The following is a 15,610-nucleotide window of genomic DNA, read 5'->3' as shown; positions in this document are numbered from 1 at the left end:
CCCCATGCTTATGTTGTAAAGAGGAAAAGTGACCCAACAGGGAAAAATCTTCCATTCCAACAGGACTTTGGCTTTTAAATGTACCTCAATTCTAACATAAAGACAAACAAATTGAAGCAAAGCAGAAGGCAGTTGTATTATCAAATCATGTTCAAAAGTTATTTAGTTCTTTCCTGCGTTTCATATACTGTTGGAGCCCTGGGGAAAAAAAAGCCTACCAACTACAACCCCCTCCTCCAACACCAACAAAAAACCCCCAGACAATACACCCTAAAAGCGTTCAAAACTGGAACGTCAGCTAGGAAAAACTAAGACTTCCAGCAAAAATAATTTTGCTACTTAATGGTCTGATTCCTCAGGGTAGAAAGGATCAAAATGCCTTAGAGTCAAGCTGTTTTTCAGATGAAAGGATACTAGGGAAAGACAAAGCCATACTGTTTTCCAGAAGTAGCTTTGAAAATTCTTTGCTACTGAGGGGGCCATCAACAGTTGCATACCAAAAGCTACCAATAATTCCTAACTATATTTCCAGAAATTCTTGATCCTATTTTTATAGTAAACTACACACAAAACAAAACTCTAACGCCTCAAAACTCTCTTCCACAGGAAAGACCGATTTATTTTTAAAAGAAATAAAAGGTTTTCCCCTTTTCACCTCCAAAAAAATTTTTCAGCTCCCCTGCAGAGATGTCAGATTTAAATTCTCATGTTGAAGTTCCCAGCAAATTGTTTCAATTATTTGAAAAAAATTTCAAACACATTGAAAACAAATGGATGAAGTTCTGATGATTACTTATTAGGGGTTTTTTTTGTAAATAGCTGAAATGAATGTTTTAAAACACTCCTGGTAAAGTTTTCTTCTCCTTTCAAGTGGCTGTTTTCATCTTTTACTGTCATAGTTTTTTTTTTATTAGTTCCTCATTCTCCTCTGTCACAACTGGTACAGAAGACTGTTTCCCTCGCTGTTCTTCTTTCAGATTTGCATTATGCATCACAAAGATAAAAAAGCACTACCTGTTTTCCATCTCAGTAGATCCCTTAAATCTGAACTGAAACTGATACTTAGAAATACCCTGCTTATCAGTGACTTTGTATTTCCCCATTTTATGTTTTCTATTTGTATTTTGTTTTATACAGATCTTCACAGGCCAGATCAATTGTAACCTCTTTCTGCCTAATGCCTTAATATCCACCAATTTTTAATACAAGAATTCTAAAGTACATGAGAAACAAGTCTGGACACAACATGAAGTCATTAGTAAGGTGTGTTACAAAGCCATCTGCCACTTATAGGATACGAACAAAAATGTTAATGTAAAATATCCCAATGTTCATTAGTCTAACTAGCTTTAGTTGCTCCTATTGCCACCTTAAACCCTCATCTCTCACACATTTTGATTACTGGTGTATACTGAGAAGCTGCCTCTGAACAATCCTCTCCCAGCCCTGCTAGATGCACCCTGACTCCCTCCAAACTCAGGACAATTAAGTAGGTTATAATGTTAATGCTACTGCAATTATTTTTTTTTCAGTTAAATATACTCTCCTTCTGAGCTTCACAAACCCAGTATGGTCCTGGTCCAGAAAGCACATGACTACTTCAACCAAGTGCAAAGATCCTCAGACACTTAAAGCTGCCAATGAGCTCAGCTGGAGTGCAGACCAAGCCAGACACTACACTGCCTTCATCATCTGGGTTTGCTGCAAACACAGCAGAATTAAGCCAAAGATTCTTTATGCTTTTCAGCTTCACATGACTACTGACAGCACTAAATATGCACTAGGCATGATGTAATATCTAAATAAAGTTGTATGCTGGCCAAATGTAATCTTCTCTGAGCTACAGAAACACTGTTAATTCCCTGCATTCTTTAAAAATGTGCTTGTTTTTCTCCTCCTGCTGTATTTCCAAATTTGTTGGCGTGTGGGTGGTCCTGCCAACAGATTCTGCCCCTAGTTCTAGGAGGGCACTGCAGCTGTGAAAAATGGGATATGCAGGTAAGGTCAGGGAATCAGAACAAACCTACTGACTTGGTGCAGCAGCATCAAGTTCAGAAGAGTTTCCCATCCTACCTGGATATGGGAAACAGGAGAGGAACAGCCCCCTGTGCCACCAAACATTGTAAGATAAAGCATGTTTCTTGAAAGAAACGTGGAAATCACTATAAAAAAAAACAAAAACAAACCACCAACAAAAGAGACAAGCCAGCACTGAAACAACAGATGGGAGGTAGGAAAGGAAAAGAAAACAAATAATACTTTCCCCAGTGGTGCAGTAAGTAGGTGTTGCCCTGGGGCTTTTCAGCAGTGGAAACAGGACACGGAAATAACTGTGTAGTGAGGTTAAAGGAAGAAAATTCACAGAACTCCAGAAGATCCCATGGAAATTCAAAGTCTAGCTTACCAAGATAATTGCAACAGACAGTTTATCAGGAAAATCTTACTTCTATCATCACATAACTATTTTGATAGATGATACATGTGATATTTAAAAAAATAAATTATGTGTTTTTATAACATTAAAACCAGTTAATATTTCCTTGTGCAGTCATGCAGCTACACCTGTCTGCCCTCCTTCAGGAACTCTTCTGTTTTGCATTGTTAGGTCAGCACTGGCTTTTTGGGTTTGGGTATTCGTTTTTTGGCTGGGGGGTTTTTGCAATGCAGACTTGATGCAACCAGAATGGAGTCACAGCATTTCATGCTGATGATCTCTTTGGGGAATTTCTACATGAAGTAGAAACGAAAATTAAAAAACACAAGACTATTAACAGCATTTTAATAGTGTTCATTAATTCTTCATAGAGCAAGTACCTTTTCAGATGCGATTAAGTAAACTGAAAGTTTCTATAGAAACAGAACAGAAACAAGGAATCACATTCCTTAGATTAGACAGGCCTTTGGGCAAGAGCCAGTAAATTACCCAGGCATCAAATCACATGACTATACTGATTGCAAGTTTTTTTCCCATTATTTCATCAGGTTTCTGACTAGATACTGAAATAAGGGAAAAAATTCTCAATGTAAGAATACTAGATCTGCAAGCCCTTGTTGAAGTGTGATGTTGTCATGAGCAAAGGTTAAATAAAGCACATGGTATAATTTGTAAGATTAACATTTGTCTAACTTATGGCAGCCCCAATCCTGAGGGCACTAAAGCACAAGCAACCATATATCAAGGAATAGTCCCATGAGACACACTTGCCAAATTTCTAGAGCAACCGTACCAATACAGGGAAAAGGGAGTGATAAAGCCATTTTGTTTGACACAACTTTTTTTGTATAGTCTGGTTCCTCTTCTGCAAACTTGAATTCTAAAGCAAAGGTCCTGAAAATGTCTCAATATTCTCTTTGTTTTCTGTAAAACATAGACATTAGCAGAGGAAAACCAGTGATATGTAATACCTGGAACCAGGGAATACAAAGCCACAACTGGCTGGGGGCCTGGGAAATTGCTCTTGCATCATGTTACTGGAAGGACAACCAATGCACTAGAGGGAATTACTGGAAAGGGGTTCAGTTACCTGATGCAATTTGTGCTGAAGGAAGATATCACACTACATTTTACTTATCTGACCACACTCAGTGGTGGCTCACATTTAGTCATAAACTGGAGGGGGAGCCTGTAACCACTGCAGAAAGTGTACAGACTAGTAGTCTGTATTCACACATTAAATTATGATGTACTCTACTTGTATCCTTACACTAGCAACCGATTTTCAACCCGGTTTTTTGCTAGAAGGGATTACGATCACATGAAGCCTGACCTCCTGCATAACACAGACTCCTTTTAAGTCAAATTATTTCTATCTCACCAAAGAATATTTTCTGGAAAGGTAGGTCATTCTGGTGTGAAAACTAAGCCAACTGCTTCAGCCAGTTCAGATTTTTCCAAGCACCACTGCACTCCCTGCTCTTGGGAGCATTCCACATGACTTACAGTCCAGACTGATTACAAACTGCCCACAAACAGTAATGAAATCAAGGGATGATCTGCTGTAGAATCAACCTGGTACATTGCAAGTTACCACTGAAAGCACACATACTGGACTCAAATGCCTGAAGTAAGTCACAATATCTGTGATTGTTTGGATATCCATGGCACAGATCTTTGCTGCAGGAATACTTCTCCCTCTTTATTTCCTTTCTTTTAAAGTATAGCTAGTGATAATTCTTCTATCTTTCACAAAAAAGTTGCTTTATAAAGCATCGATTGCTGGTGTTTTTAAAGGAAAAGGCAGTTTATGCACTGTACACATGAACAATCTTTTTTAGTACCAAAGGATTTTCTTATAACAACAGTAACCCTCTTTCATAGAAAGTCACACTTTAATTTAAATAAAATTAAGACAAAGACTAAAGAGTCTTTATCACCTTTCTACAGTCCCCCTGACAGCAATGTTACAATTATATCTGTGAGCCTTCAGCATTTTTCCTGCTAAAATACACCGGGCTCTCAGAGTAAATTGGATTACATATCCAACCAACAGTGAGGATCTGGGTTATGTATTACCTCTAGCACACCTTATTAAAACACTGAAGCCAATCAATTGTAATAAATAATGACACTTCAAAGCTTAAGAGTTACCAGCAGCCACGGCTTTGTTGCACAGCAAACACCATGAAAAAGCTTGAGATGGTATCAGACAGCGATGCTTCCAATTCAGCTTTAACCTCAGAGCAGAGGTGCTTTCAGCACATCCCAGAGACCTGTGATACATCCATTCCTCAGTGACATGGGGCCACCTTGTATCACACCTTGCCCAGAGCTGGAAGGAGGTCACTCTGCAGTTGGTATCACTGTTTTTGTGCAATGTTGCCACGCAGGGACACCCTCCCTTCCCCCAGTTTGCCAGATTACAAATGTGTTATTCACCCGACTCCCAGCAGCAGAGCCCTGCCCTGCTGTATCCTTCTCCCAGACCTACATGAATACAATCTACAGCCTGACAGTCTCTCACAACACCTTCTGCTAGGAGCTTTTTATCTAAAAAAATACCTAAACTCTTAAAGAGCATACATGTTTTTAGCACGCGAACGCAAAAGCATATCCTGCAAAAGAGCTGAGATATGTAGTACAGGTCAGACTGACTCTTGGAGCCACGCTCATGAGCTATCATCAAACAGTCCCATGGATGCCAGCAGCCTATTTGTGTAGGAGCTCAACACTGCAACTAGGAAAACTTGCAACGTCACATGTGCCAGCAGTAAGAACTTTTCAAAACAGGCATCGTGACATTCCAACACTGAATCAGAAACACACTGCTTAAAAGGTTCTCAGTATTTAAAGTATGCTGATGATGACTCCTTCTCCTTCCACTGAAGTGATGGACACATAATGAGCTCTGGTCATAAACCTGGAACACCCAAGGGACCTATTTAGACTGTAGATGTCAGCTGATTTCCAAGAAAGCCTTAATCAATAAGGTTGATTTAAGTCATATTTGCACCATGAGCATTCAGTTTTATATTGATTTCATGGACAATGAATAAACTCTTCCTAAAGTTTAAGTATTACTTCCTGGACTATAAAAACAGTAACTCATAAGAATACATAGTATAAGCTATTGTTTTTCCTAGTAACTATAATGAATCATTACTCTTCCATTCTTTCTCAAGGCAGCTCATGTGATTAGCCCTCATTTGGTATTACAGGATGAGATCATCCAATTACTTGTCTGTCAAAACCCAACCTAGAGCAACCATCTGAACTCCATGGATAATACTATGGACAAATCCTTTTAACAGGGAGGGTCAGTTCTGTTTGATTTAATTTCATGGGAAAGCCAATATGAATAGTAAATATTATACACCACTCAAAAATAATTACAGTGTTAAACTTTCAATACTAGTAATGATACCCACAAAAGTAGGAATATAACCTCTTCATTGTGAACACTGCCCTTGAAACTTTATGAAGGGTTAGGGTTTTTTTTACAGGTGTTCATTCACATAAACAAAGGTAAAATAAACTCTGAAGACTTATTTCATAACTGTCTTCCCATGTGGGTTATATAGCATTTGCTTACATGGGCATCTAATGCGGAATCAAGAAAAAGAAATTTTTCCTCTCAACATAAGGTGTTGAAAGTAAGATTTGTTAAGTTTTCTCCAGTGTCTGCCTTTGTTGCTCTCTCTTTCTACTAATGCAGTTCTATAGAGCACTGATTTGTCCAGCCACCATTTCCTTTACACACAACTTTTCGAACATGTTCAGTGCAATGGGCTTTGGGGATGGACTGTCCCTCTACTGACATTTAGCCAGAAAAGCAGCAAAGACAGTACTTGCTTTTTCTGTCTTCAGACTGATGGACACAAATGAGGGAAGACAGAAAACTTAACCACTAATCTTTAAAAAAAAAAAAAGCTCAGGAAAGGCCAATGTGATGATCTGGCTTGACTACTGAGGGATAAAGCAGTAACAAACATTAAAGCTTTCAGTCAGCCAACAAGTTTAACAACTGTAAAAGCAGCAGCAATTGAACTACTACCACAATACTTGTCAAGGTGTCCTATCAACTTGTGACCATCCCTGTAAAAAATCTGTATCTTAACTCAAACCTAAATCTCACTGGGCTCAGACTTCCATCTTTTAGAATTTTTGGTAACTTCTTCTGTTAAGCTGAAGGGCCCTAAGCAGTGTAAGGGTAACCACATTTGCCAGTGTTATCTACTAAACAATACTTAAAGAATTTCAGGCTTATAAACCTTTGCTGGTTTTCTCTGTAACAGAGAAGAAACCAGAATGTGCATTACATTCTGTATCTACCATTACATACAGATAAATACACACAAAGAAAAAGAATTTCCAAAAAAACCCAAAATAAATTTCCACTGAGGCTCAGTTTTGTAGATGATGAAAAGTCCAGGCAAAGAACTCCCACAAGAACACATCCAATTAATAAGTTCCCAGAAACAAACCCACCAGAATTTAACTGAAACAAAAACCTAGCAGAAGTAGGAAAACACAGAGAGATGAGCACTGACAAGATATGCTGGACAGTTACAGGTATGTGAAAGCTTACAACACAGAGTAAAACTGATATTTGGACAAATAATTTCACAGTCCTGAAGAAAATAAATTTTATATTACTTTTGGTTTGATATAAACAATTATTCATAAATTTGTAAAAAAAAACCCCAAAACATTCAGGAAAAGCAGTGTCAAGTATCACTGACCAAAGCAGGAGTGAACTCACTGAATTTCACTCAAAACTACTTATTTTAAGTATCCCATTCTCTCAGAGCAGCATAAGCAAATTAAACAGATTTCATCCAAGAGCAAAATTTAAATCAAGTACATGTGCACCAATACACCATTCAGAGAAACTATGTAAGACTAATGAACAAATCAAGTGAGGAGGAGCCATTTAACGAAAAAGAAACAAAAACAAAAAACACCACCAAATAAAAATAAAAAAACCCCCCACCAAACATAAAAACTCCCAAGAAGAACCACCAAACAAAAAACCCCCAATGAAACAGAAAAAACCGCAAACAAACATCACCACTGCTAACCCAAGAAAAATTACTGTAAACTGAATCTAGTCAACGAAATCAATGGTATAAATTGAGAACTGAAGTGTGTACAGTAAACTCAGCTTTAACTAAGAACAGTTCTGAAGCACAGCATGGTCAAATACAAGCTAAACCTGAAGAGAATCAATAGTTTCAGAAAAAGCTAATTTTAAATTTTAACTGTTCTGACTGCATACCTAGGTGAGATTTCAATAAGCTATCAGAGGAGGCACTTTACCAGGGAAATCAATGATGCTGAACAAAAAATCTCAGTAACTCTGGCTAACAAAGGGAAAGCATAAGATGGGACTGTGAGGAAAGAACAACAATAAAATAAATTTAAAAATTACCAGGTGACACTAAAACTACTGCTGTAGAACAAATTCATACACCCCTACTTGGAAACTTCAGAAACAAATAATTGGAAATCAGGCTTAGAAAATACTTAGAAACATTCTTTTGAAAAGAAAACAAATGGAAAGGTTATCAAGAAGTCCTCCAGAACCTAAGCCTTCCTAAGTACCAGATTTAAAGGCAAAAATGCATATGAAATTTCTGAATATCAACACTGATCAGACAACAGAAGGATGATTAGTGATCAAAGAGGGAAAGAAAAGCAAGATTTCAGCCAAATGCTTACAGCTCTTTATACATTTTGTATCATCATACTTCAATAGCATCGGTGGCAGGGACAACTCCTGTCTATTACAGGAACCTCTGTGAAATAAGATATATTCTTACAAGGATTCATAAGTGGACAGTGGAGGGATGGAAATATGGAAACTGATGTGAAGAAGTGCTACTTCTTCTACACCTTTCAGTGTGGGACTAACACAATAACAAAAATCCTGTAAGCAATACAAACTCTGGTATAATGCAGAAAATTACTAAGAGGCCTAGATATTTATTGCTTACTATTTTGTGATCCTGTGTGACATTTCCAACAGGGTTTCCTACAAATGGGAGAAACATCAGGCAATCCTGGAATTCCACATGTCAAGTAACGTTATTTCAGAAGGCAAAAATGGCAAAGGGCAGCTCAGCTCAGAAGCCTTGATGGGTCACACTGCTCACAGGGTAAAAGGTGAAGTATCATTCAAGAAAAGTCTTTCACCAAGAAGCATTACAGTAGGGAAAGCACAGCTACACCAAGCAACATCTCAGGCCCTGTATCTGTGCAAACAGTGCCCTGCTGCAAGAACTGGAGATCACGAGAACTTTTAAGTAGGAAGTGAGACACCTTCCAACTAAGGAACTGGGAAAGCATCTGGGAATTCAACAGAAAGACTGGTGAATCAAACAGCAGTTCAACCCTAGACATCTGCATGTTCTCTTGAAATGGAAATCCACTACTGTGAAAAAGCAAAACACACCCACAGCAGATCCTAAGGAAAAGTTCGGAAGCATCAGAGCAGATTTGGGGTACTGCCAAATGACAGAGTGGAGCAAAAGAGACTGGTTTGCACTCCATGAGCTGAAAGGAACATGAAAAGCTGATAGATAGGCTGGCCACCTCTACTGCTTATGCTAATTGCATCCATTTTGATAAATACTACATTTCAAGTATCAGAAAAAGCACACGCCTTCTACTCAAATGTACCAAGTTTGACATGCAAAATTTTAACTGCTTGAGTCAACAAGGGCAGAGTTAACAAGTTTGTTAAGGCATGTACCATCCTTTGTTCAGGCAGATGATACGCTGGCCAAAAGACTTTCTAAACCTTAAGTATAAAAACAGGTTTTCAAGCAACCTCTTCCTCAACTCTCTGAATTGACAGGTTGAGAGCAAGACAGAATCTTATCTCCAAACTTGATCTACTAATTGTGTTGTTCAGCAAGGCTGCAGAAAAGTCTTTCAAGATGGAACACTGTCACAGTATTAAAAATTGTATTAGATCTGACACTGAAAGCTCACATCAGCCAGTCAAGCTCAGAACCCCTCCTTTCTGCCCTTCCAACGTGGAAATTAAATAACTCCTTTTGCAAAAATGTCTGGGGAGAAAGATAGTACTTCATCAGATTCTTTTATCACCAGAAGTCAGCAAATTTCCATCTGCTCTCTTCTGCTTAAACATTTGAATCATCTTTGGCAACATCTCATAAACCTATAAACTCCTACTGCATCCCTCACGCATGCACTGTCCCAGCTGTAAGTATAAATATACCCTGTCTGCAAGATAATTCACTCCCCAAAACAGTTCTTTCAAGCTAAGAACAATTTATTTGCCTTGGGATTCAAAGAGATCTTACAATAACACTTTAAACAAAATGACTTAGAATTCATCTCTACTTCACCCACAAATGTACACATGCAAAAGGAGCACAGTAGCCACAAGTTAATTGTACCACACCCTCAGTCTCTCTTCCTGTAAGCTCCAAGTAAATACATTGCCATCCACTGTTAGTCTCACTAATTCCTTTCAATAATGTTTCCAAGCAGAAGAGTTTGGGAAACATTATCCCAGTATAGCAGAAAGCAGTTAGAGACATTTTTAAACCTATTTGTCGCATCTGAATGCAAGACATGCTTAAAAACATGAGCCTTTTAGTTGTTTATAAACTTTACAGCATGTTCAAGATCCTTACATCCATGAAAGTAATACTATCATACAGGGCACAGTGCCCAAATAATGGTAGAGATCTGGGTTCACCTTCTCTCCAAATACCTCTGCTTCAGCACATGCAGGCTGCTGTGCAAATAAATACATCAGATTCTTCTGGAAAAGGAATTATTTCATGTAGGCCAAACTACCAGGCTGCCCGGGGAAGCAAGCAGAATATGTGTGAAGGAGAGAAGGTTAAAAACATCCAGCACCTTTGAGAAAACTAATAACAGGAAAGAAAATACTTTTTTCCCTGTTGGTGAACAAAGGGAAGATGAAACTCTTGAGCAAAGGTCACAGAGAAGCAATACACGGGCATGGCATTATGTGGAATGCATGAAACAATTTAATTTAGGAGAAAGTTCATCAATCATCAAGTACTTTTAAAGCAGCGAAATACACTTTTTTTGTTCTTGTCCTGGAAGATTAATGCAATGATGCAAGATAATGTGAGTTTGCAGAATAGCTATGAAAATCCAATTTAAAATCCAATTCACAAGTCTTTCCTATTTTCCTTTGTTAAAAGGAAAATAAAACCCAAGCAACCCTTCAGTTAAGCCATGCTTACAGAGAAAAGTTGTACCGATGTGATCAGTGCCGACATAGACACAATAATTTAAACGAGTACAGACCTCACTTCAGTAAGACTTTTAGCAGAAAAGCTGTGTCTCTGAAAAAATTATTGATCAAATACACTTTGTTAGCAGAGATGACTTCTATGGGCTCACTAATCATTACTCCCTTAACACATAACAAGATCATCCTAATTCTTCTAACTTGTTACAATACAATATTAAAGTAAGCGGAAAAAGCGTCTCCAACGTCCAAACAAGCATTTAAACAGTGTTTCTCTGTTCAACAGTTACACAAACGAAGGTCAAGAGGAGAGAACCAGTGTAAAAGGGCTGATTTTTCACCCCTTCCCCCAAGGCAACTGATACTCCTTCTCCTGCAAAGGACTGCAGCACTCAGAGTGGATCCAGGAGAACAGATAACACCAGCACTGTTCTTCTGTTCCAACACAGAGCCAACAGGAATTACTTTCACCACCCCCAAGGCTATACAAAATACTTGTTTTTAAACTGAGATGTGTCAAAAGACCTGAAAGATGAGGCCTTCCAGACTTTGCTCTGGTGACACCAACCTTTGTCCACAGGGTGGTAGTTAAGTGATGGAAGAAGGGTAACACAGAGACCCTGGTAGATATTTCACGCCTTTCAGACGCATTTTCAGAGTCACAGCATTCCACCCACCTCCAAAGGGGTCTGTCCCCAGTCTTCCCCACCTCATTCTCACTCACCCACCTGAAAGCACTCTGCCTCTTCCTTCAGCTGCATTACAGAGCAGCCCCAGCTAAAGTTCTTTGAAACCTGACATGATCAGGGATGAAGAGAAGGGCATCACATTTAACCCTGATCAGTTTGCTGATGGGGTAGTTTCACAGCAAATCTACATTTGAGGGCTCTGCCAGAAAATCAATGCTTCTCATTGTCTACCCACTGCTTAAGTTACACAGTGAAGCCAGGTAATGTCATCAACCCCATAGTCTCACCAATTTGAAAGTCAATTGTCATTCTACAATTTAAGACAAACGACTTCAAGAGTCAATAATGAAGGAATACAAGTCAGAAAAAGTTAGATCAAAAAATAAAAAAGGACAGCTGTATTTACATCCTCTTTTGCATATATGAATTCAGGCCATCCCCACCACAGTGTAAAATCCTGCATACAATATTTCTAGACAGTTTCAAGGACATATAAGCTGGTTTCCCACAGAGCAACCAGGCCAGATTTTATACCACATTCATGGGTGGATAACTTTTTAGACTATATCTGAGCAAATTTCAGCATTATGTCACTACAGAAAGGACAATTAAGGAGAAAAAAACCCTAACCCACCATTCATAAAAGGTTCTTTTTTATTCCTGTTTCTTTACTTTTGATCAGATAACCTCCAGCTCTGTCACAAGAACAGTATCATATCATCTACAGAACTTCCACAGGGTCATCCTAAATGCTATCATTGCTGCAAATTATGTATCCAGTTTACCCTTTTCAGCAGATTTATTTATTCTGAACCCTCAGGATCAGCTAGGTCCCTCAATACCTTGCTTTTAACCAGTCTTTCCTACTGGCAACAACCCACTGGTTTTCTCTACCTGCCTGGGCCCTCAATGGGCAGACCACAGCTGTTAGAACAACCAATGTAAAATTCCAGTATTTCCATGAAAAACAAATAATCCTAAGTTCCACTTATCGCTGTGCCTGCCGACCTGTGACTGGCCTGCACACTCTACATCCCCTTCTTTTATCCTTCCTTCCTTCCTCTCCCACCTTCTATTGACCACTGTGTCAAAAATTCTTGTCATTTTAGCACGTGGTCTAACAAGTTCCCGTACAGCCCTTTAAATACTGACAGCACCAATAATTTAATAACGGGGGATTGATTAGTTATGGTTTTGGCAACATACTGGAAAAAGTACAACATTTTTCTGGCTCTTCTCTGTGCAAACAAACAAACCCCCTGGAAGTTGCCTTATTGCTATTACCTCAATGCCACCGGTGCTGCAATTCCAGGCAAAGGACAGGAACTAATAAAAGCTACATGGAAAGCAGTTTTCAAAATACACATAGAAATTTTGCCACCTAAACAAAATTCACTATACAGACTTCATTCACAAACTAAAATAATGGATACAGTGCACAAATATTTACATTCCAAGGGGCAGGGGGGAAATGCAGAAACAAAGAACTATTTCTGTATTCTGAAATTCTACCAAATGCTGCTGGCTTATCTGGCTTTCACACAAAAACCTGCACATTTATGAATCCTACTCCCACTCAAGGACAAAATCTTCAAAAGTGATCTCTCCATCTGTACAGTGGTATCACCAACCAAACTATTGCAAGAAGACTTAGGTGTATATGCACTGTGCAAACAGGTTGAGGAAAAAACTCTAAATTCTCAAGATGTTGCCCCAATAACTGAGGAATGACTGGAAAACAGACAGGTATCTCAAATGATCTCTAATTCAAAGATAACAAAGTCAGAAAGGTAAGAAGAATGCCTTGTCAGATTTTAAAAGGCTAGGGGGCAATCCATGAAAGGGGAGCCTGAAAAGAATTTCTCAGTAAATAGAGCAAGGATGAACTTTTAAGGCACAACATGTCTTTTTATTGATTTGACAACTGTCCATAATTCAAAAGATTTTAAAAAACAATTAAAAATCTGTAGTAGCTGCTGGTCACTTCCCACACAAAAATGAGGTGGTTTATCAACACACAACACTGAAGTAAACTGAAGACCTTGGCGGTCTACACAAAAACACACTTCACAGCAATGCTTTAGTTCAGATTATACATTGTTTACAAGTCCATAGAGCATTCAAAGACCGAAGAAATACTTAATCTCCTGGTAAATATGTACAGGACCTTGAACCAAATACAGATGTAGTCCATATGTTTACTTTGCTTAGTCTGAAGTACTAGTTGTCATGGAAGTGGGTAAAGAAGAAAGCACAGGTTTTCAGAGAATGAGTTTGACTGTTCTGTACCAATTCAAGAAGTACCAGTGGAAACATCACTGGGTTCTGTATCTCCAATATACAAAAATGTACCAACGGAAGTACCATTGGCTTCTGTATCCCCAATACGCAGATGTGTACATACATTGCCTAAAGAAGGGTGGAAGGTCTTGACAAATGGATATGCACAGTATTATCGAGGCTTAGATGCTTATGACCCAAACATCTACAAAAGCGTCTCCACTTGCCAGCAGTCGGAAACAAAAGCATTCAGGGAACATACTTCACAAGGACATCGTGGAGAATACGGAGAAGCCGAAGCAAATCTCTTCTAATTTATGAATTACAACACGGTCTTTAAAACGTTTTAAAGAAGGCGTGTTAGAGGCTCAACAACAAAGCGCTCCCGGAATCTGGGCAAGTCACAGCCCGATGTACGGAGCCATTGGACACCGGGGGGGGTCACCCCACAAAGCTCCAGTGCGTAAATCCTCACGGGAATCTTGGCGTATTCCACGCACCTGAGCATCGACGGGGCGCCCCCAGCCCGGGCACCGGGAGGGAGGGCGGCAGGATCGGGGATCGCCTCCGCATCCCCCGGGGACCCTCCGCATCCCCCGGGGACCCCCCGCCCCGCGGGCACCGCCCCGCCCGGACCCCGGCCCGCCGCCGCCGCCCTTACCCGCCAGTCCCCCGCCGCCGCCATCGCCGCCGTGCCCCTTCCTCCTCTGCAGGATGAAGTAGGGGTTGGCCCGCTCCGTCACCCACAGCGCGTTCGCCAGCAGCACCTCCTCGGGGTTCACCCACATGCTCCCGGCGCGGACAAAGGCGGGCCCGGCGGGCTGCGGGGGCGGCTCACGCTCGCACCGCCCGCATCAGGCGCCACCATGCCCGGCCGCCGCGGCCGACGGCGCAGCCCCGCGGGCACCGGCGGGCACCGGGCGGAGGGGCGGCGGTGGAAGCAGCAGCAGCAGCAGCAGCCGCATAGCCCCCGCTGGGCCCCCGCCGCCTACCCGCGCTCCGCCGGGCGCGGAGGGGCGGCTGCAGCGGCCCGGGGCGGCGGCAGCTCCCGCCGCAGCGGTGACATCAGCACCAGCCCCGCCGCCGCTCCGCGCTCCTCTCCCGCACAAAGCCCGCGGGAACCGCCGCGCTCCCGCGCCGTGCGCGCCCCCGCTCGCTCCGCCCGCCGGGCGGGCAGCGCGCACCGCGCTCCCGGCACCTGCGCGCACCGGGCACGGGCACGGTCCTGCCCGCTCCCCGGCGTGGAGCCGCGGGGACACCGTGGGGAGGGAGGTGCGGGGCGAGAGCAGCCCCGCCGAGAAGGACCCGCGGGTTCCGCTGGAGGAAAAGCTGCTCGTGAGCCGGCAAGGCGCGCTCGCAGCCCAGGAAGCCGATTTTGTCCTGGGCTGCATCACAAGCAGCGCGGCCAGCAAGGCGAGGGAGGGGATTCTGCCCCTCTGTTCTGGTGAGACCCCACCTGGAGTGCTGCGTCCAGCCTCCTGTGGAGACAGGCTGAGAGAGCTGTGGTTGCTGTGCCTGCAGAACAGAAGGCTCGGGGAGACCTTCGAGCAACTTCCAGTACCTGAAGTGGCTACAAGAGAGCTGGAGAGGGACGTTTTGCAAGAGCACGTGATGATAGGATATGATAGGAGTAGTGGCTTCAAACTGACAGAGGGCAGGTGTAGATTAGATACCAGGAAGAAATTCTTCAGTAGGAGGGTGGTGAGGCACTGGAACAGGTTGCCCAGTGAAGTTGTGGATGCCCCATCCCTGAAAGCATCCAAGGCCAGATTGGGCAGTGCTGATCTAGTGGAAGGTGTCCCTGCCCATGGCAGGGGGTTGGAACTGGATGATCTTTAAAGTCACTTCCAACCCAAACCATTCTATGATTCCCTCTTTTAACTGCCTGCCTTGAAAAATTTGGCCTTCTCATCCTGTGGCTCAGAGAAGTTTGTAAGATTGGGT

The 15,610-nt window shown here is 41.6% G+C and overlaps 1 protein-coding gene across 2 annotated transcripts in view; it reads right to left on the bottom strand.

The window, feature by feature from the left end:
• Nucleotides 1–14,572, bottom strand: part of TBC1D9 (TBC1 domain family member 9) — a 53,797-nt gene extending 39,225 nt beyond the window's left edge. For both annotated transcript variants that reach the window (XM_064651576.1, XM_064651577.1), the window contains exon 1: nucleotides 14,328–14,572. In XM_064651576.1, the coding sequence (XP_064507646.1) occupies nucleotides 14,328–14,454 (127 nt within the window). In that variant the 5' untranslated portion in view covers nucleotides 14,455–14,572. The remainder of the gene's footprint in view (nucleotides 1–14,327) is intronic.
• Between the last annotated feature and the right edge of the window lie 1,038 nt (nucleotides 14,573–15,610).

Source organism: Pseudopipra pipra, chromosome 4, assembly GCF_036250125.1.
Source record: "Pseudopipra pipra isolate bDixPip1 chromosome 4, bDixPip1.hap1, whole genome shotgun sequence".
Lineage (NCBI taxonomy): Eukaryota > Metazoa > Chordata > Aves > Passeriformes > Pipridae > Pseudopipra > Pseudopipra pipra.
Note: the sequence above shows the minus strand (reverse complement) of the source record. Positions and strands in the feature narration are given on the sequence as shown.